This window comes from Mobula hypostoma, chromosome 5 (genome assembly GCF_963921235.1).
Source record: "Mobula hypostoma chromosome 5, sMobHyp1.1, whole genome shotgun sequence".
NCBI classification, from domain to species: domain Eukaryota; kingdom Metazoa; phylum Chordata; class Chondrichthyes; order Myliobatiformes; family Myliobatidae; genus Mobula; species Mobula hypostoma.
Window position 1 is genome coordinate 21,606,449 of NC_086101.1, and position 23,644 is coordinate 21,630,092.

The 23,644-nt window shown below is 44.8% G+C and overlaps 1 protein-coding gene across 1 annotated transcript; it reads left to right on the plus strand.

Moving 5' to 3' along the window:
* Positions 1-3,921: 3,921 nt before the first annotated feature.
* Positions 3,922-18,237, plus strand: LOC134346667 (zinc-binding protein A33-like). Its single transcript, XM_063048161.1, has 6 exons — positions 3,922-4,333; positions 5,956-6,051; positions 10,607-10,840; positions 13,418-13,440; positions 13,716-13,834; positions 16,303-18,237. The coding sequence occupies exons 1-6, from the start codon at positions 3,932-3,934 to the stop codon at positions 16,827-16,829; spliced, it is 1,401 nt and encodes a 466-aa protein (XP_062904231.1). The 5' UTR covers positions 3,922-3,931; the 3' UTR covers positions 16,830-18,237.
* Positions 18,238-23,644: the final 5,407 nt, after the last annotated feature.

A 23,644-nucleotide genomic window follows, 5' to 3' on the forward strand; every position in this document is an offset into this window, starting at 1 on the left:
GTCCCAGGATGAGGTCTACATTTGTCAAAGTCAAAGTCAAAGTCATGTTTATTGTCACATACACAAGTACATGTCTGCACAGGTGCAATGATAAACCCGTGGCAGCAACACAGGCACACGGTATCATAGAAACAGCTTTCACAAGGGAAACTAATCAAGCATAAATTATTCACAGTATTTACAGGAGGAACACAATATGAAGACAAGAAAAACAAAGTCCATTTTGGTGCAAATTGATGGAAGGGGTGAGGTTTTGCTAATCTGGAGTGATTAGTGTTGTGCAGGTTGGTTTAACAACTGACTGGTTGAAGGAAAGTAACTGTTCTTGTACCTGGTGGTGTGGGAATTCAGGTCTCTGTACCTCCTGTCTGATGGTAGGTGCAAGCAGATGACTTGGACAGTCGGGATCGTCAGTGACAGATTTTGCCGCCTTGAGGCAGTGTCTCATGTAAGTATGACCAAAGTGGGGTGGGGTGTGTCAGTGATGTATTGGACAGGGTCCACTACTCTGCAGCTTCCCACATTCCTGCATGTTTGAATTGCTGTACCAGACCATAATGCAACCACAGGATACTTTCAGCAGGACATTTGTAGAAGTTTGTTAAACTGTTTCATGACAATCTGAACCTCCTAATAAAGTAAAGACACTGACTCACCTTCCTTGTGATTGTATTTATGTTCTGAGCCTAGAATAAGTCATCTATGTTAGCACAGGAATTTGAAATTGCTGGCCCTCTCCAGCGAGGGGGATTTCTCCTTGATTTCCCCACCAATGAAAACACCTTTCCAGTATCACTTTTCTGGATCATTTTCTCTTTCACATTTGAATTATTCATCACTACCCCTTCCCCTGCCTCACTGCACCCAAAGATTTCCCAATAACTGTCTTGCAGTCTGTGTTTCTAATAACCCCACCAGGCTGCCTTACCCCTCCACAGTACAGATAACTTTCCCAATGTACCTATCATATTGGAGCTGAGGATGGGGAGTGTTCACTGTGTACAGATCAGAAATTGGGCAATTGGACAGTGGATGTTGAGAAGATACTCCCTAATTCCCAGTATCCCGATATGAAACACCCCAGATGTCAGTGAATGCATGGAGAAGATAATGAGCTGATGAACACTGTCTTGCACAGATAATGTACCTGAAGGTGTGGAGCCTGTAAAACAGGTGGGGTGGGGGTCTGAACACTTTCAAAGGAGAGGCGAAAACTACAGAGATCAATGTCTTCTTACCCCAACCCCCACCACATACATTCCTTGTTTGTGATATTCCTGCCAAGACCCCTCCTGTGTCTCATCTCAGTGACAACACCTCTGACTCCAGAGTTATGGGACGACCATCCCCACAACAACAGTGTTGTCATCTCCACTCTCACCAAGCTACATTGCCCCCCTAGACTGGAAATGTTTCACCAACCTCTTCTTTTCAAATCTCTCCCACAACATCACTTCCTCACTATCTTGTAATCTCTTCCTGTCCAACAACTCGCTGATATCTTCAGACACCTGCACTCTGGTTTTCCTTCCCAACCTCTCATTAATCCTACGAGAGGAGATCATCAATGTCAATGCCCAACCCCACACAGGTCTGCAAGCACCGATCTCTGGGCACCACCAACAATCACAGACTTCTCTCTGCTCGAGTGACAATCCTGGCTGCCTGGCCTGGGACTCACTTAGAGTTCCTTTGGTTGTTCCACATGGCACAATGGGCAGACAGAAACACCAACATCTGATGCTGGGGTGGGGTCAGGTGGTCCTCCTATTGTGGAGCCTGCTTTGTGACAGGTTGTATACCCTGAGACAGTTGTCATGATCTTGTACCTTATTGTCTACCTGCACTGGATTTTCAATGTAGTTGTTACTGTTTCACCTTATTCTACCTTGATGCACTGTGTAATGATTTAATCTGTATGAACAGTATGCAGGTCACACTTTTCACTGCACCTCAGCACATGTGAGAAAAATAAGCCAATACCAATCCAATCACTCACCTCTCACTCTTCTACACTAAAGTCTAGAGTGCCCAAGATAAATGAAACTATGTTGCAAACACATCTCTCCCCAGCAAAAGACCACAAAAATCTCTCTTCCAGACTCACAAGAAAGAACAACATTTCTCTCATTAGATACCTCAACGTTCAAAACCCCTTTATCTCTAGTCATAACCCAAACATTGCTGCTACAGAGAAATCATTACACTAGCAGTGAAACCTTACAGCATGTTACACAAGCAAGGGTCTCGGCCTGAAACGTCGACTGCACTCTTTACCATAGATGTTGCCTGGCCTGCTGAGTTATTCCAGCATTTTGTGTGTGTTTCTCTGCAACTGCTATCTTTGTAAATTTAATCTGTGTTTTGTGATTGTTCTGGCTCTATACATGCTGTGATATTTTGTCTGTCTGAACAGTATGCAAGGCAAACTTTTTCTCTGTGTCCCCGTACATGTGGCATTATCATTTCCATGTGTTCAACCTTCTCACGGGTCGCACAGGATCAGAACAGTAAGTGCAATACTGCCACCTGGTGACTGTACGGAATATGACCACAGCGAGCCTCGGCAACAGACTCACAAAATGCTGGAAGAACTCAGCAGATCAGGTAGCATCTGGAATAGAGTGAACAGACGATTTTTCAGTCCGAGATCCTTCATCAGGACACCAAGCCCCGTCACCACAGGCTCAAAATAATACCATTTGTCCGCTCAGTCCTGTATTCCCGTATTTGCATGTGTCGAGAACAAAGAAGCAGGCAGAAAAATCTATTGAGCTCCAAAGGCCTATTCAAACAAAACTTCACTCCACGTAAAAAATGTTTCTGCCGTTATACAGTTAATCTGATACTCCACACCTCCTCTGTCTATTACCCCCGTCACTGCACTGCACTGTGAAGCCCCCAGGCACTTTTTATCATCCTGTTTACATTGTAAATACAAGATGGCATTTATGTATTTACACACATTTTATTTCATATTCGTATTTCACCTCTAACTTTACTGTTTACATAATTGTTTATTGTTGTTGAATGCTGCTGGTTTTCTGTTGCATGTCAAGTCCTGATCAACACACCACAGCAAATTCCTAATACATGGAAATGTATCTGGTGAAGAAATTTGTTCCTCGATCAAAAAGGTAGCTGATCAGCTCAACTCTGCAGTCCCACCTGATCACAGCAACCTTTTGCCTCCGTCTTAAAATTGCTTCAAAGACTCCACTTCCATCAACTTTGAGGAAGAGAGCACCGACACCCTCGATCTTGTATGAGAGAGCTCCACCTCCTCCAACCTGCCTTTCCCCCATCACCCAAATCCCCCCGCTATGCTAACATGTATCTTACTGGGTCTTAAATATTTACTTAATGTGGTAGTCTCCACTGCTTCACGGGGCAAATAATTGCACAAATTCACCACTGTCTGGGAAAAGCAGCCTCACCCACCAGTAGAAACAACCTCCATTCCTCTGTGTTACCCCTCCTCTACATATTTTTAACTGCTTTTACTGTCCGGCACATCAAGATGTCCGTGAAGGAATGCTGTCGACTGGCCCGCCGCAGTACAGCTTCCACACCATTCAGTGATACAGGTGAGAACGCTCTCTGTCGCGCATCGGCAGAAAGAAGTAAGGCCAGACTCTTCAATTCCCGATCTTCCTCGTTATGACCTTCCATCTTATTGCTTACCTGCTCTGCACTTTCTCTGTAGCTGTTACACTTTATTCTGCATTCTGTTATTCTCTACCCCCACACGCGGTGAAATAGTCTGATCTGTGTGAAGAGTCTGCAAGACAGGCTCGGGACTTGTGGCAGAATAAACCAACAGCAATTCCACGCCCGCAGCCTCTCGGAGGTGACGCGGGGTCAAAACAGGAAGTGCAACTCTTACTCAGAATTGAAACTGAAAGTTCCTAGTAGGGGAGAGAGGACCAAGATGGCTTCTGCAAACTTGGTCCAGGAATTAACGTGTCCCGTCTGTCTGGAGGTGTTCACCGATCCGGTCTCTCTGGAGTGCGGGCATCACTTCTGCGCAACGTGCATCTCTCAGGTTTGGGAGAGGGTCTCGGGGGATGTCTCCTGTCCTCAGTGCCGGCAGGTGTTCGCCCAGAGGAACACCAGGCCCGCTCACATCCTGAGCAACGTCGCGGAGCAGGTCAGGCAGCTGAGGGTGGGGGCGGCCGAGCGGAAGGAGGAGTTTGTCTGCCGGGACCACGACGAGAAGCTGAAACTGTTCTGTCAGGAGGAGCAGGAGATGATCTGCCTGGTGTGTGGCCTGTCTGCGCAGCACAAGATGCACAATGTCATCCCGATAAAGGAGGCAGTCCAGGCGAACAAGGTGCGAGATCGCCCGCCTGAACTCACCGCCGTGCGGTCGGGGAGATGGGCGGGTGGGTAAGTGTTGAAAGTACAGGGAGACGGAGAAGGGAAACTTTGAGGGGTGGAGAGCGCAGAGAGGGGGCGATGAAAGGCTGGAAGGAAGGAAAACGGTAAAGAGAGAGTAGGAGATAATGTAATACCCGTTTTGGAAACAGGACGCAGCCTGGGTTGGAAGGAGAAGGACTAACAACATTCAGGTGGGTGAGAAGGCTGGGGTAAGTGGGATGTCAGAGAAAGAAGGAAAAGACGTTTAAAAAGGGGAGAAAAATCTGATAATATGGCAGGAGAAAGGACAGGAAAAAGGGAAAGAGGAATGGGTGAGAGAGGGGGAGCAGGGTAAAGGAGGGTAGATGAGGGGACGACTGACATGTGAGAGTCTGCAAGGGAGGGGAGATAGGATATCATCCCGGCCATGCTCCCTCTCACTGCTGCCATTGGGAAGGAAGGGTTTAGGTCTTAAGAACTTTAGGTACCATGTCACCAGGTAGGGAACCTGAACGAGTGTGGATAACTTCACTCAGTGCAACACTGAACTGATTCCACAACCTACAGACTCACTTTCAAGGGCTCGACATAAGAACATAAGAAATAGGAGCTGGAAATAGCCATTAGGCCCATCGAGCCTGCCCCACCATTCAGTAAGATCCTGGCTGATCAGTCCGTAAACTCAGCTCCATCTCCCTGCCTTTTCCCCATAACCCTTAATTCCCTCACTATGTAAAAATCTATCTAACTGTATCTTAAATATATTTAGTGAAGAAGCGTGAACTGCTTCCCTGGGCAGTGAATTCCACAGATTCACCACTCTCTGGGAAAAAGAGTTTCTCCTCATCTCCATCCTAAATCTTCTCCCCTGAATCTTGAGGCAATGTCATCTAGTTCTAGACATCTCATGTACTCAATATTATTTATTTACCTTTTGTATTATTTGGATGTTTTGTCAGACTTGGCTATTTTAGTTTTTCATAGATTCTATTAATGTTTATATTCTTGTAAATGATTGTAAGAAAATCAATCTCAAGGTAACATATGATGACGTACAAACACTTTGATAATAAATTAACTTTGTACTTTATGGGGCAGAATTGGGAGGTGTGGAGGGGAGAGGTTGAGGTGAGGCAGCGAATGATGGAGATGGTTGCAGTAGAAGGAAGACATAGAATCAGATTGAAGTGGAGGAGAAGGGGAAATGCAGCATGATGAAGGGGCAGAGTGCAGTAAGGACAAGATTGAGGAAAGGAATGAGAGGGAGAGGGACTGGACTATGAAGAGAGAAGGGGACAAGATTGAGGAAGGGAATGAGAGAGAGAGAGGGACTGGATGATGAAGAGAGAAGGGGAGGTGAACATGAGTGGTGAGAAGATAAGAGACAATGATTGTATTTCCCTCCCTTCTGAAGTTCAGGATTATTTTTGCAGTCCCCTACCCCCACTCACAATTCAAGATTATTGAATGTTAGCAAGGTATTCAGGGATTATCTCAGCATTCCCCACTCCCCCAACCCCACTTCAAGGTCAATAAATGCCAGCAAGCTGGGAAGATTTCTTTCTCAGATCTTCTTCTGCATCTTTTGACTTTCAGGAAAAGCTCGAAGAGTCACTGAAGCTTCTGCAACAACAAATGAATCAGAGTGTTCGGAGGAAGCAAGAAGGGGAGGATATGATCCAGCGGCTGAAGGTAAGATGTCATTTAGAGTTTGTAGATGGTTTCCTGGGCAATCTGTCTAGTTTCCTCGCACAGTCTGGAGACAAGCCATATCGGTTGGTAGGTTAAATGGCCATTGTAAATTGTTTGGTGTTTAGGCTGAGGAAAAAAATTGGGTTTTCTGGGCGGTGCAGCTCACAGGGCCTTAGAGACTTCTACGCTGTATTTAATAAATGAATGAACCTGACAGTGACAGATCCTTTCTCACTGTACAATACTCTCCCACAGCAAAATGAAAGTGGCTGACTGTAAATAATACCTACAATGAAAGGAAGGTGTAAACTGTTTTCATCACATGACTTTATCATTTGACATGGTAAGTTAGGGACTGGGTTCCATATGTTGTACAATGTCCAGTGTCACTTGGGCCCTGCCTCCATCCATCCGTACGTACCTTACTGCCCACCCAATCCCCAGGTATCCTCTGGAGTTGTAGACATCTCCAGAAGTTAGAATCTGCAGCATTTCATTATCCAGTATTCTATATCTAAACCACCTGAACCACTCCATTAGATTCCAGCCTATGACTTGCTCCCAGGCATCTGGAGTTTATGTAATGAGCTCCTGTGGGCTCTGTGAGGAGCCAGAGAGCACTGGGTTCTGAAGGTTTAGAAGAGCACGTGAATTTATAAATTGTTGTTTTAACTAGACTCGTTAGTACATCATGCTTTCTCTCTAATCTTATTAAATTGATTTTGACTAGCATAGGTTTGCTGCATTCTGTGACTCTTTAAGAGTTTTGAGAACATTTCATCTTGTGGTGTCACACAATTGAGCCACTGATGTTCTTTGGGAAATCCTATGTATTAAGTGTTGTTTCTATCTCTTCATGGGAGTCTTTCATTCCTCTGTACCTGGGTTTAGTTATTGCCAGTGTTCACCAGAAAAGACATTACATGGATACCAGCTAAAACCCTTAATTACATCTCAGCCTTTAACTCACACTTGGGTATCCATTATTCTATCTAAAAACACACGCTGGACCTCTAGATTAGATCAGAGCCTGCAACCTACCCCAGAGATTCACTATTCTATATATGGACCAGCCTGCATCCCTTCATTACATTCCTGTCTGTAACTCACCCCAGATATCCCAGTCATGATTAAGAGACTCAACCTGAAACCTTGACTATTCACTTGCCTCTCCAGACACTCCCTGACGTTCCGAGTTCCTCCATCATTTTGAAGTGTCTCCCTCAGACAGAAGTTCCCAAACTTTATTATGCCATGGTGCCTTACCATTAACGATGGACCTGTAATGGGAACTCTGCCCTAAGGCACTCCCTTTCACTGCCTATATCCAACCCATATTAGTCCACCCCATGTGCATCACCACACACTTACCAAGATTAAACTCCATTGCCACAGCTTTGTCTGATTTACCGGAAGTCCATTGTCATCCTGTAAGCTATGATTGTTCTCCATGCTATCAACACAAGCATGTTTGTGTTATTTTCAAAATTTAAAATCATATCTCTTACACTCCTATCTTAATTGATATTGCATCGACTAAAACTGTAGGAATGCCATCAGTGATATTTGTGACAGACATCTAATCACTAAAACAACACAAGCAGTTTCCTATTGCCAAGCTGTTCATAGATAAAATTTGCCTAGTGTAACCTTGCCAATGAGACTCACATGTGGGATCTTGTCAAACACTTCACTGGAGTCCCAATAGACATCTTCCTCTGTGCTCATCACTACACGTTGGTAGGTGGAACAGTAGTGAAAGTGCTGAGGATGAGGTAGTTGGTTTATGAAACAGAGGCTATGTGTAGTTAGACTCTTAGCAAGACGAGGCTGATGATAGGGCAAAATTACAGTCAACAGATTGAGTTGTAATGTAAAAGATGGACAAAATTGAAAATGGTGCGTACAGAACTGAAGGTGTTATATTTGAATGCATGCATTATACAGAAGAAGGTAGATGAACTTGTTGCACAGTTACAGATTGAGATGTATGATGTTGTAGCATCAACTAATCATGGCTGGCAGAAGATTATAGCTGGGAGCTTAATGCCCAAGGATGTATATTGCCTTCCTGCCTGTCCTTTTGATACAGAATGGGTGGCATTGCTTTGTTGGTAAAAAATGAAATTAAATCATTAAAAGAGGTGACATAGGGTTGGAAGATGTGGAATCATTGTGGATAGAGTGAGGGAACTGAAAGGTTAAAAAGACACTGTTGGGAGATGTATACAGACCCCCAGATAGTAGTAAGGATGTGGTCTACAAAGTACAACGGGTGATAGAAAATGCATGCCAAAAGGACGATGTCACAATAGTCATGGGAGATTTCAATATACAGGAAAATTGGGAAAATCAAGTTGGAGCTGGATGCCAAGGGGGGAATTTCTAGAATACCCGTCAGATGGCTTCTTAGAGAAACTCAAAGTTGGGCCTACTTGAGGATCAATTATTATTGATTGGGTGTTGTACAATGAACCAGAACTGATTAGATAGCAAGGTAAAGGAACCTTAGGTTCTTAGGTGGGTGATCTAACTCATCATGAAATTTGAGAAAGAGAAGCTGAAGTCAGATGCATCAGTATTATAGTGGAGTAAAGGGAATTACAGAGGCACGTGAGAAGAATTGAGCAGAATTTTCTGAAAAAAGAACACTGGCAGGGATGACAGCAGAGCGGCAATGGCTGGAATTCATTTCGGAAGGCGCAGTATATGTAAATCCCAAAGAGGAAGAGGTATTCTAAAGGCAAGATGACACAACTGTGTCTAACAAGAGAAGTCAAAGCCTACATAAAAGCCAAAGGGAGGGCATATAATAGAGCAAAACATCGTGGGCAGAGAGGATTGGGAAGCTTGTAAAAACCACCAAAATGCATCTAAAAAGTCATTAAGAAGTTAAAGATGGAATACGAAAGTAAGCTAGCCAATAACATTAAAGAGGGTACCAGCTTTTTCTTCAGTTATCTAGCAAGTGTAAAAGAGAGTATAAAGTGGATATCAGACCACAGGAAAACAATGCTGGAGAGGTGGTAATGGGGGACAAGGAAATGGTAGACGAACTGAATAAGTATTTTACAACACTATGGAAGGCACTAGCTGTAGCTGTATGCCAGAAGTTTGAGAGTGCCAGGGGGCAGAAATGTGTGAAGTTACCATTACTAGAGAGAAGGTTGTTGGGAGATTAAAAGGTCTGAAGGTAGATAAGTCATCGGGACCAGGTTGTGTACACTCCAGGGTTCTGAAAGAGGTGGTTGAAGAGATCACAGGGGCATAAGTAATGGTCTTCAAAGAAAACTGGAAAATTACAAATGTCACTCCACTCTTCAAGAAGGGAAAGAGGCAGAAGAAAAGAGATTATAGGTCAGTTAGACTGACCTCAGTGGTTGAGAAGATGTTGGAGTGGATTGCAAAGGATATAGTTTCAGGGTATTTGGAGGCACATGTCAAAACAAGAAATAGTCTGTATGATTTCCTTAAAGGAAAATCTCCCTTAACAAATCTGTTGGAATTCTCTGAAAAAAATAACAAGCAGGATAGACAAAGGAGAATCAGTGGATGTTGTCTACTTGGACTTTCAGAAGGCCATTGACAAGGTTACACACTTGAGGCTGCTTGATAAGGTACTAGCCCATGGTAGTACAGGAAAGAATCTATCATGGTTAAAGCAGTTGCTGATTGGCAGGAGGCAAAGAGTGAGAATAAAGGAGGGAGCCTTTTCTGGTTGGCTGCCAATGACTGGTGGTGTTGCATAGGGATCTGTGTTGGGACCAATTCTTTTACGTTATACTCTATGTCAATGATTCGCTTGATGGAATTGATGGCTTTGTTGCGAAGTTTGCAGATGATACGAAGATTGGTGGAGGGGCAGGTAGTTTTGAGGATGTAGAGGTACTGCAGAAATACTTTAAAGCTTTCAAAGCTACATTTAATGTCATCCTGAAATGATTTTTCTTCGCAACCATCCACAAATACAGAGGAGTGCCCCAAAGATTGAATGACAGTTAAATGTTGGAACCCCAAAGTACCCCACCCCAGCACCTCTGCCCCCCTAAGGGGCAGCAAGCAACGAACTCACCTCCCCCTTGCAGCATATAAAATCATCGGCACCCACCACCGAGCAGTCAAGTGTGCAGCAAAGCAACAGCGAAGACACAGACTTGCAGAACTCCAAAGACTACTCGTTCGGAGTTGAGGAGAATGTCAGAGAATTAGCAGATAGAATACAGAGTCAGGCCCAATAGACAACATCAGCTGCCCTCCTCATCACTGCATGTTATTGTCGCTTTGATTCCAGAATGGAGTTCAATCCCAGAGTTCCAGTCTGATCCTCAGGATTGGATTCTGGTCAATTATTCTGTCTTTGATTGTTTTCTCTGACCCCCCACTCCCACCAAAACTCCAATCAGCACCCATTTTTTAATTTAAAAAATAAGCATCCCTGACCCCAGTGTCCATAACCACTCCAAGCAACACTGAATTTGTTATTTAGAAAATAAATCATTCAAATGGATGATTTCGGTTTGGCCAGTGACTCTCTGCTAACCTCACTCTGATCCAGGACCAGGTTGATGGACGGAGCTGTGAGATCAGGGCTGAATTTGAGAAGCTGCACCAGTTCCTGCGTGAGAGGCAACAGCAGATGGAAGCAGAGTTGCAGACAGAAGCAGACAAAATCCTAACGCAAGTGAAAAACAACTTAAAGAGAACAGTCGACGAAATCACTTCTCTTGAGGGAGTGATCCAAGATGTAAAAGTGAGATTGGAAATTCAAGATTCCCAAGGGCTCCTTAAGGTAAAGGATGTGTCACTTTCTTGTCTGGGGGGATCCAAACTGTCTGTTAGATATTTGTGAGTGAATTTAATGTCGTACCTCCCAAACTCTTACCGCACTACATGATCGTCTACCTTATTCTGTTTCCTGTGTGCATTCAAATTTAACACCATTAGTGCTGTATTCATCAACCTTTTTGATTTTTCCCCCTGTTGCACTGCACTCATTCCACTGACTGCAATTTTCCCCCATTATTTCCCTGTCCTTCCTGACAGTCTCACTACGCACTACCTCAGCTTGTATACCAACTGCCCCATCCTCAGCATGATCACTCAGTTTCCCACTCCCCTGAGAAGTTAGCTTAAACCCTCCCCAGCTGTTGTAGCAAACCTGCCCACAAGGATATTGGTCGCAGTCAGATTCAGATATAACCCGTCCTTTTTGTTCAGATCATACCTTTGCCGAAAGAGATCCCAATGATCCATAAATTTGGAACTCTGCCCCCATCATCAGTTTCTCCGCCATCCTATTCACTAGTGTGTGACACAGGTGACAATCCACAGATTACTACCCTGGAAGTTCTGTTTTTCTAGCTAGCTGCCTAATTGATGTTCTGGACCTGCTCCCTTTTCTTGCCTACGTCACAGGTTTTCCTACCTACGGTATATTCCTCCGAGGCAGCTGGAGTGGTGGGGATGAGAGGGGAGAGCCTCTCACTGGCGGTTCAAAGTCCCAACACTGATGCCCCGTTTCGCAGGGCTGGGCGGGTGTGGGTGGGGCAGCACAGTGACACAGTGGGTGCAGCCACAGCTCCAGTGACCCAGGATCAATAGAGACCTTTACTGGTGCTGTCTGTGTGGAGTTTTCACAATCTCCTTCTGCCTACATGGTTTCCCCACCCCATCCGCAAATATCCCAGTTTCCTCCTCCATCTGAAATCTATGTTGTTTAATTGCCTAATTGGCCACTGTAAACTGCCCCCAGAGGGAAGATAAATGGGAGAATCTGGGGCAATGGATTGTAATGTGGAGGGAATGAAATGGTGTTAGTGTTAGTGGGTGTTCGGTGGTCAGTGTGGACACAGCGGGTGAAGGGCCAACACAAGCAAAATGCCGGAGGAACTGTTTCACACAAAATGCAGGTGGGACTGTTCCACACAGAACTTCTCAGTGGGCGAGAGGTCATTCGCTGATGATGCTTTTCTGCGGGTGTCGATCAGCATGGGGCCAATAAAAAGTAGAGGTGTGAGTGGCCTGGCATTGACTCAACAGGCTTGAGCAAGCACAGATGGAAGTTCTAGCTAAGTAAGAAAGTTTCCAGTAAGTTTTTTTTCTCTGTTAGTACATGGAGCTAGTGCACGGAGGATGGATTTGGAGGTACTGGCATGTTCCTTGAGTGAGATGTTGGAAATTTGGGAGATCTCCAGTCTCCTTAGCAACTATACCTGGGCAAAGTGCTTTGAGCTGCAGCTCCTTAGAGACTGTCTTAGGGAACTGGAGCTGCAGCTCATGACCTCCATCTCATGGGAAAATGAGGAGCTGCGGGGAGGTGCTCACCCTTTAGTTAGAGCAGACAGATATCTGGGTGAGTGTCAGGGGAGGTGAAGTAATCAGGCAGCCAGTGCAGAGTGTTCCTGTGGCTGTTCCCCTTGATAATAAGTATATGGCTTTAGATGCTATTAGAGGGAATGACCAATGTGGGAAGCTGCAGTTCTGTGGGTCAGGACGGAAGTGGGGAGAAGATGAGTACAGTTATGACAGGGGTCTCCATAATTGGCGGAGCAGAAAGCAGATTCTGTGGACATGAAAGAGACACCCTGGTGGAATGTTGTCTCCCAGGAACTCGGATCAGCGATGTACTGGATCAGTTCCACAAAGTTCTGAAGTGGGAAGGTGACATCCAGAGCTTTTGTTGTGTATTCGTACAAACCAAAAGGTAGGAAAAGAGAGGATGTTCTGAAGTGAGAATATAGAGAGTTAGGTAGAAAGATGAAAAGCAGGAGCTCCAGGACAGTAATCTCTGCATGTGCTGGGTGAGAGGTCCCTTAATAATGGATGCCATCTTTTTGATGCATTGCCTTTTGAGAATGGCCTCAGTGTTGGGGAAGGGAGTGCCGTGATAGAGCTGCCTGAGTTTTCAACCCTCTGCATCTTTTACTGATCCTAGAAAGTGGCCCCTCCTCACAACAATTGAAACAGAACTCTTATAAGGAAAGAATATAGTTAAAGCAAAGTCCATTTCAATACAAGAGTTCAAAGTGGTCACCGTGATGCCAAACTGTAGTGAATGGATTTTGCTGATTGCTTAAGGAACTGAATGGTTGAAGGGGATTAGCTGTTCAAACAGTTCAATTCTTGGGAAGAGAAGAGGATTTAGAGAAGTCACCCTCAGAGTGAAGGGTCTTGCAGTGGAACATCATTTAAATTCAGACCTCTAAAGCTAATTCAGGAAAAGATGGAAAAATGGAAAACAATCACCTGTTTCTGAGTTTTTCCTCTGGCTGAGTGTTTAGCCTTTGTTCTCCAGCCCGCGCTGAGATTCCTTCCAAGATTTTCAGCAACAGTTTTACTCAATTCTATACTCTCTCTTTCCCCTCAGGATATTCAAGCCCTTTTGAAGAGGTGAGTAAATTTTAACTGAAATTCTGAGATTGTTGTTGTGTCTCTAATGTATATTGGCAGTTGATTTATTATTGTTACATGAAACTTAGTTTTGCATGTTTTCTGTACAGATTATTGCTTTACAACAGTGTAAGAATTTTACACAGTACTGACTTGTCAATGTGGAATGGAGAGCGAGTTTGTAAACCTCTTTTGGGAATGGAGAGGGTGGAGAACCATGGGAGGGTGTGGGACAGTTGGCAGAGAATTAATAATTCCTGTCCCTGACTTTGTAGGTGTGAGTTGCCGGTTTCCAGTCCTGGAGTGGTGTCTGTCGATCTTCCTGAGGATGTGGCTGAAGGAAGGTTGAGATATCTCAAAGTGTGGAAGGAAATGAGAGCCGTGGTTTCACCAGGTACCTTTCTCTTTCTCTGTAATTCCCCTTCTCCCCACTGCTCCCCCCCCCCACCTTTTCCCCTGTAATTCCTGATACTCCAAGGCTCCAGATCCACCTTCTACATTTATCAGTTACCATCCTTCATCAGGCATTTGTTCAGAGTGTGGAACATTTCTGCTTCAAACACCCACATTCCGACATAAGTAATGTCCTGAAATGTTTCCTGACCCTCCCCAAGAACCCCCTGCCTGCTGCCCCCATAGGGAACACCCTTGTTGAGACTGTTTCCCTCCCCGCCATTGCTGATCCACGGACTGGAACACTCATTTTAGGGACACCTCCCCTTTACCATTTTGTGTTGCTCCACCGTTTGCCTCCTCAGAGGCAGGTTACACCTGAGTCCACTGTAACTCCCAGGCAGTGTTTCCTCAGACAGCCCACTGGTTGTCCCTTGATGTGCAGCCCAGTGGAAGCCTTCAGGATATTTGAAGCTCAACTCAGCACATCCATCACATTTATCAGCCAACATAGGAGCATGCAAACATCGTGGGTGATCCACACACACAATCGTGGATGATCATCAGTCTCAATACCTTGGTCTGCTCTCTCCTAATAGACCATAAGACATAGGAGCAGAATTAGGCCACTCGGCCCATCAGGTCTGTTCCACCGTCCCTCATCTCTCAGATTACCCCCGATACATTTCATATCTAGAGATTGATCCACCTCCATCATTCATAAATTCTGTGACTTAAACAGAATTGGCTTCTGCAAAAAGAGAATTCCTGAGGTTCAACTCCCTCCGAGGGAAGAAATTTCTCCTCATCTCAAATCCGAAGGTTTTGCCCCTTATTCTGACACTGACCTGTAGTTTCAGGTAGTGATAACCTCTGATATCTGGTGCTGAATTTGCCACAAATCAACTTGTAAGTACAGATCATTGTTACAACCTAAAACATCAATTCACAGTTTTTCCACACTCTTTCCACAGTTCCAACCTGATCTGATGATTCCAGAATTCTCTGTTCTTATTTCAAATTTCCAGCATCTGCATTTTTCGATTTTTATTTGAGCACAGATTTTGTCACCCAGTCCTGGTTATTCACAGAGTCGTGGAGTTCTACTGTACAGAAGCAAGACTTCAGTCCACTCTGGCCATCTACTGTACACTAATCCCATGTGCCCACATTTGGCTCATATCCCTCTGAGCCTGGCCTATTCACATTTCTGTCTAAATGTCTCTTAAACCTGGCAATTGTATCTGATCCCACCATTTCCTCTGGGAGAACGTTCCAGATAGCAAGCACTCTCTGTGTAAAGCACTTACCCCACAGATCACCTTTAAATCTCCTTCCTCTCCCCTTAAACCTCCACCCTCTTGTTTTTGATCGCTGTACCATGGGAAATGCTGCCTGTACTGATACATTTCTGTTTTGGGTTCACATCTCCAGCATCTGCAGTTTAAATAATAAATTCCACTCGGCCCTGGCCCCTCACGGGCTGCTGTGTCACTGGGAATGGAGCTGTCATGGCTTGTCCTGTTTAGCTTTTAAACAGAGAACTGCAGCCACATAAAACATCATAGAATACAGTCAGCTGGGCAGAGGAAGGGGATTGAACTACCCTGTAACAAATAACTCACTGTGACATTATACGGTGTTAAATAGGATGGAGGGAGCAGTGGGGATTGAAATCTCCGCCAGGGGCTCCACACTTCCTGGGCTGAGGGAGGAGTTGATGGTCATCACTGTCAGCTCAGGTCCTGGCAGTTCCAAGCAACACACACAAAATGCTGGAGGAACTCAACAGGCCAGGCAGCATCTATGGAAAAAAAGTACGGTTGACATTTCGGGCTGAGACCCTTCGGCAGGACTGGAGAAAAAATAGACGAGGAGTAGATTTAAAAGGTGGGGGAGGGGAGAGAGAAACACAAGGTGATAGGTGAAACCGAGAGAGGGAGGGATGAATTAAATAGCTGGGAAGTTGATTGGTGAAAGAGATACCGGGCTGGGGAAGGATGAACGATAAGACAGGACAGAAGGCCATGGAAGAAAGAATAGTGGGAAGAGCACCGGGGGGGGGGGGGAGGTGATGGGCAGGCAAGGAGATAAGTTGAGAGGGGGAAAAGGGGATGGGGAATGGTGAAGGAGAGGGTTGGGTTGCATTACTGGAAGTTTGAGAAATCAATGTTCATGCCATCAGGTTGGAGTTACCCAGACTGAATATAAGGTGTTGTTCCTCCAACCAGAGTGTGGTCTCATCGAGACAGTCAAGGGAGAACCACTGGGTGATGCCACTTTGTCTGGAGGATGGAGCCTAAGCGCTCAGTGTAATGGTCTCCCAATCTATGTCGGGTCTCACCGATATACAGGAGACCACATGGGGAGCACTGGACACTGTATATAAACACAACAGACTCACAGGTGAAGTGTCATCTCAGCTGGAAGGTTCCATCTGGTTTTCTCACTGTAACTGTTTTGTTTCAGTGCCAGAGCGGCTAACACTGGACCTGGATACAGCTCACAATGAGCTCGTCCTCTCTCCGGATCTGATGAGTGTGCAGTACGTGACCACCAAACAAAATCGTCAGGATCACCCGAGAAGATTTGCAAAAGATTTTTGTGTTCTGAGTTCACAGAGTTTCACATCTGGGAGGCACTACTGGGAGGTGTATGTTGGATATAAGATTAGCTGGGTTGTGGGTGTCTGCACAGAGTCTGTAAACAGGAATGGAGACATCTCCTACACACCGGAACAGGGACAGTGGGTTATTGATGTCTCTTCTAATTCATTGAAGATACAAAATGTCATCTCCCATCTGGAAATAAAACTCCGAAAACTGGGGGTTTACCTGGATTACGAGCGGGGCCAAGTGTCATTTTACAATGCTGACAACATGTGTCACATCCACACTTACACAGACAGCTTCACTGAGAAACTTTATCTCATCTTAAATCCATGTAATAACAAATCAGGCAAAAACTCTGAACCACTCACACTGCTCACCACTTAACACAGTGGGACACGTTCTCCGAGGTCTCAGACTTCTCTGGACCCACTGAGCAGATCTCACTGCACCGATTCTCTGAAATACAACCAGAAAAAGCCAGAGCACTCAGCAGTGGGGGAAACGTAGTTAATGTTTCATGTCCAGACCAGCACGTGAGAACTGATTCTGTGCCATTGCTACTGACAGGTGAGGCTGTTCATATTGATGTCTAATCTGTAAATTAGACTCGGTGTCTCCTTCCCAGCTCTCTCACACTCTCTCCTACTGACTGCAGTTCAGGTGCACATTGTGTTAGAATGAAGTGGACTGTTCTCTGGAATTGTGATATCTGATTCTAGCAATCAGTGTGAATATGTGCAGATATTCTCTGTGTAATAAACATTTGAACTGCAGAGTGAACTGACAGTGTGTCTGAGCTGGTTACATTGGGGAAACAGTGAACGGAATGGGAACAAATTGGGAGATGGAGGTTCGGGCTCACAGCTAGAGCAAGGACAGGGAAGCTGTTGCCTCTCAGCTTTTGGGGAGATTGCTGCCTCGTTCTGAAAGAGACAAGCCCTCAATTGTTATCTTCTCTCCATTGTGTCTCTGAAAGGCAAAGAGTCTGGTCCAATTGAACAGAGATCCTTAAAGCCCAGTGAAACCAAGGTGGAAAGTCCGTGAAAAGGGTTTGAACGTGTCCATGGTCTTTTCTGATGACCTCAGCACTTTTCAGAGTGTTCCACACATCCAGTACGTTGTGTGTGATGAAATGTACTGGGAATGCAGTCCCAGGATGAGGTCTACATTTGTCAAAGTCAAAGTCATGTTTATTGTCACATACACAAGTACATGTCTGCACAGGTGCAATGATAAACCCGTGGCAGTAACACAGGCACACGGTATCATAGAAACAGCTTTCACAAGGGAAACTAATCAAGCATAAATTGTGTATAATATTTACAGGATGGAACACAATATGAAGACAAGAAAAACAAAGTCCATTTTGGTGCAAATTGATGGAAGGGGTCAGGTTTTGCTAATCTGGAGTGATTCGTGTTGTGCAGGTTGGTTTAACAACTGACTGGTTGAAGGAAAGTAACTGTTCTTGTACCTGGTGGTGTGGGACTTCAGGTCTCTGTACCTCCTGTCTGATGGTAGGTGCAAGAAGATGACTTGGACAGTCGGGATCTTCAGTAACAGATTTTGCCACCTTCAGGCAGTGTCTCATGTACGTACGATCGAAGTGGGGTGGGGTGTGTCAGTGATGTATTGGACAGGGTCTAGTACTCTGCAGCTTCCCACATTCCTGCATGTTTGAATTGCTGTACCAGACCATAATGCAACCACAGGATACTTTCAGCAGGACATTTGTAGAAGTTTGTTAAACTGTTTCATGACAATCTGACCCTGCTAATAAAGTAAAGACACTGACTCACCTTCATTGTGATTGTACTTATGTTCTGAGCCTAGAATAAGTCATCTCATACGTTAACAAAGGAATTTGAAGATGCTGGCCCTCTCCACCCACAGGGATTTCTCCCTTGTTCTTGATTCCCCCCCAATGAAGACACCTTTCCAGTATCACTTTTCCAGATCATTTTCTCTTTCACATTTGTAATATTCACCACTATCCCTTCCCCTGCCTCACTGCACCCAAAGATTTACCAATAACTGTTGTGCAGTCTGTGTTTCTAATACCCTCACCAGGCTGACTTACCCCTCCACAGTACAGGTATCTTTCCCAATGTAGAGTGTTAGAGCTGAGGGTGGGGAGTGTTCACTGTGTACAGATCAGAAGGTGGGCAATTGGACAGTGGATGTTGAGAAGATACTCCCCAATTCCCAGTATCTCCAGAATTCCAAATCCCGATATGAAACACTCCAGATGTCAGTGGATGTATGAAGAGCATGAGCCGATGAATGGAGACACATTTTCTTCCATTGCACAGGTAATACACCTGAAGGTGTGGAGCTTGTAAAACAGATGCAAGTTAGGGTTTGCAGACCTCCAAAGGTGAATCTATAACTACTGTGATCAATGTCTTCTCATCCCCACTCCCACCACACACACACCTTGTTTCTGATAACACTGCAAGACTCAGTATTTAGACTCCTCCTGTGCCTCACCAACTCAGTGACAACACCTGCAGAAACAACATCTGGATCCAGAGTTAGGGGCCGGCCATCCTCACAACACCACCGTTGTCATTGTTCCTGCTCTGTTGATCAATTACTGCATGGCTTATCTGATATCCAGCGCTGTAACAGCATGAACTGCTGCATGACTGAGAGCTGCAGCTGGGAAAAGGCAAGAGCTGAGCCATCCATCCTTCCTGACGCCCGACACAAGCCCCTCTCTTCACACCCCAACTCCATTTCTCCTGACAGGCCAACCACCTGAGATTGAACCAGGTACCCTGGTCCTGCAGCCCATGTCCAATCTCACTCTGAGATAGACTTTTGAGCTCAGACCCTACTGAAACCACATTTAGTATCTCCACCTGACCAGCCGTCCCTTTCCACACTCTGGTTCAGACCATCTGTTCAGATCCTCATCCAGTTCTTCCCTGCCAGTTTCCAACTTTTTGAGCCCGTCTCCTCCTCCCACTCTCCATTTACTGGATCTGATCAAGATTCCATAGCTTAGAAGGTAACACCCACCAAATCCTCCTCACCCATCACCTCTCCTCTCACCGGGATACACTGCCCCCTAGATTAGAAGTGTTTCATCAAACTCTTATTTTCAAATCCCTTCCATAACATCACTCTCTCACTATCTTGTAATCTCCTCTAGTTCAACAACTCACTGATATCTTCAGACGCCTACACTCTAAGCTCTGGGTTTCCTTCCCACAGTCTCTATGCTTCCAATCTCCCATTCCTCCTATGAGAGGAGAACATCAATGCCAGTCCCCAACCCCATGCAGGTCTGCAAGTGCCAATTTTTGGGCAGCACCAACAACCACCTACCCACAGACTTCTCTCTACTCCAGTGACAATGCTGTCTGGGTGGCCTGGGAGACAGTTAGAATTCCTTTTGTTGTTCTACACGGCATGAAGGGCAGACAGAAACACCAGCATCTGATGCCGGGGTGGGGTCGGGGGGTCCTCCTGTTGTGGAGCCTGGTTTGTGACAGTCAGTCTACCCTGAGACAGTTGTCATGATCTTGTACCTTATTGTCTACCTGCACTGGATTTTCATTGTAGTTGTTATTGTTTTACCTTGATGCACTGTGTAATGATTTAATCTGTATGAACAGTATGCAGGTCACACTTTTCACTGCACCTCAGTACATGTGAGAAAAATAAGCCAATTCTAACACAATCACTCACCTCTCCCTCTTCTACACTAAAGTCTAGAGTGCCCAAGACAAATGAAAATATGTTGCAAACACATAAGCAGATCAGAAATATCAAATGAGTTTCCCTCTCCACAGCTGCTGCCCGACCTGCTGAGTGTTTCCTGCATTTTCCATTTTTATTTCACATCTCCAACAACTTCTGAGCTGACAGAACCTTTCCTCTTTAGGCATTCCACTTCAGCCTGGTATCAGTCAGGTAAACTACTGAGATGCTGGAGGGAAAGGTACAGGAGACAGGGAGAAAACAGATGATTAAACTTTACAAGGTGAATCTTTTTAGTTACTAATGTTCTGTCCAATTTCTCTCCTTTTCAGAAGATCCACGAAATCTGAATTAGAATTTATTTTTTGTTAAGGTGGATGAATTGAAAGTGCAGATTGTTATTAATGATTAAGATATAGTTGGGATCACAGAGACATGATCCAGGGTGACCAAGGATGGGAGCTCAACGTTCAGGGATATTCAATATTCAGGAGGGATAGACATGAAAGAAAAGGAGGTGGGGTGGCGTTGCTGGTTAAAGATGAGATTAATGCAATAGAAAGGAAGGACATAAGCCGGGAAGATGTGGAATCGATATGGATAGAGCTGCATAACACTACGGGGCAGAAAACGCTGGTGGGAGTTGTGTACAGGCCACCTAACAGTAGTAGTGAGGTCAGAGATGGTATTAAACGGGAAATTAGAAATGTGTGCAATAAAGGAACAGCAGTTATAATGGGTGACTTCAATCTACATGTAGATTGGGTGAACCAAATTGGTAAAGGTGCTGAGGAAGAGGATTTCTTGGAATGTATGCGGGATGGTTTTTTGAACCAACATGTCGAGGAACCAACTAGAGAGCAGGCTATTCTAGACTGGGTTTTGAGCAATGAGGAAGGGTTAATTAGCAATCTTGTCGTGAGAGGCCCCTTGGGTAAGAGTGACCATAATATGGTGGAATTCTTCATTAAGATGGAGAGTGACATAGTTAATTCAGAAACAAAGGATCTGAACTTAAAGAGGGGTAACTTTGAAGGTATGAGACGTGAATTAACTAAGATAGACTGGCAAATGACACTTAAAGGATTGACGGTGGATATGCAATGGCAAGCATTTAAAGATTGCATGGATGAACTACAACAATTGTTCATCCCAGTTTGGCAAAAGAATAAATCAAGGAAGGTAGTGCACCCGTGGCTGACAAGAGAAATTAGGGATAGTATCAATTCCAAAGAGGAAGCATACAAATTAGCCAGAAAAAGTGGCTCACCTGAGGACTGGGAGAAATTCAGAGTTCAGCAGAGGAGGACAAAGGGCTTAATTAGGAAGGGGAAAAAAGATTATGAGAGAAAACTGGCAGGGAACATAAAAACTGACTGTAAAAGCTTTTATAGATATGTAAAAAGGAAAAGACTGGTAAAGACAAATGTAGGTCCCCTACAGACAGAAACAGGTGAATTGATTATGGGGAGCAAGGACATGGCAGACCAATTGAATAATTACTTTGGTTCTGTCTTCACTAAGGAGGACATAAATAATCTTCCAGAAATAGTAGGGGACAGAGGGTCCAGTGAGATGGAGGAACTGAGCGAAATACATGTTAGTAGGGAAGTAGTGTTAGGTAAATTGAAGGGATTAAAGGCAGATAAATCCCCAGGGCCAGATGGTCTGCATCCCAGAGTGCTTAAGGAAGTAGCCCAAGAAATAGTGGATGCATTTGTGATAAATTTTCAAAACTCGTTAGATTCTGGACTAGTTCCTGAGGATTGGAGGGTGGCTAATGTAACCCCACTTTTTAAAAAAGGAGGGAGAGAGAAACCGGGGAATTATAGACCGGTTAGCCTAACGTCGGTGGTGGGGAAACTGCTGGAGTCAGTTATCAAAGATGTGATAACAGCACATTTGGAAAGCGGTGAAATCATCGGACAAAGTCAGCATGGATTTGTGAAAGGAAAATCATGTCTGACGGATCTCATAGAATTTTTTGAGGATGTAACTAGTAGAGTGGATAGGGGAGAACCAGTGGATGTGGTATATTTGGATTTTCAAAAGGCTTTTGACAAGGTCCCACACAGGAGATTAGTGTACAAACTTAAAGCACACGGTATTGTGGGTAAGGTATTGATGTGGATAGAGAATTGGTTAGCAGACAGGAAGCAAAGAGTGGGAATAAACGGGACCTTTTCAGAATGGCAGGCAGTGACTAGTGGGGTACCACAAGGCTCAGTGCTGGGACCCCAGTTGTTTACAATATATATTAATGACTTGGATGAGGGAATTAAATGCAGCATCTCCAAGTTTGCGGATGACACGAAGCTGGGCGGCAGTGTTAGCAGTGAGGAGGATGCTAAGAGGATGCAGGGTGACTTGGATAGGTTGGGTGAGTGGGCAAATTCATGGCAGATGCAATTTAATGTGGATAAATGTGAAGTTATCCACTTTGGTGGCAAAAATAGGAAAACAGATTATTATCTGAATGGTGCCTGATTAGGAAAAGGGGAGGTGCAACGAGACCTGGGTGTCATTATACACCAGTCATTGAAAGTGGCCATACAGGTACAGCAGGCGGTGAAAAAGGCGAATGGTATGCTGGCATTTATAGCGAGAGGATTCGAGTACAGGAGCAGGGAGGTACTACTGCACTTGTACAAGGCCTTGGTGAGACCACACCTGGAGTATTGTGCGCAGTTTTGGTCCCCTAATCTGAGGAAAGACATCCTTGCCATAGAGGGAGTACAAAGAAGGTTCACCAGATTGATTCCTGGAATGGCAGGACTTTCATATGAAGAAGACTGGATGAACTAGGCTTGTACTCGTTGGAATTTAGAAGATTGAGGGGTGATCTGATTGAAACGTATAAAATCCTAAAGGGATTGGACAGGCTAGATGCAGGAAGATTGTTCCCGATGTTGGGGAAGTCCAGAACGAGGGGTCACAGTTTGAGGATAAGGGGGAAGCCTTTTAGGACTAAGATTAGGAAAAACTTCTTCACACAGAGAGTGGTGAATCTGTGGAATTCTCTGCCACAGGAAACAGTTGAGGCCAGTTCATTGGCTGTATTTAAGAGGGAGTTAGATACGGCCCTTGTGGCTACGGGGATCAGGGGGTATGGAGGGAAGGCTGGTGCAGAGTTCTGAGTTGGATGATCAGCCATGATCATAATAAATGGCGGTGCAGGCTCGAAGGGCCAAATGGCCTACTCCTGCACCTATTTTCTATGTTTCTATGTTTCAGGATAAAACAATGAAGGGAAAAAACAGGATTTCCATAGCCCCTATCCCCTCCTCAGCTTGCCTCTCAGTGCTTCAAACACAGTGAAGCTAGTATTAAGATCCAGATGTTTATGAAAGAAATGGAACAACACGGAACTGTATAGTACAGTATGGGCCCTTTGGCCCACCATGTTGTGCTAGCCTACATAAACCCAGCCCAGAAATAATCTAACCCCTCCCCTAAGTTTCTCACATGACTGGACTTATTGAAGTGTTTTA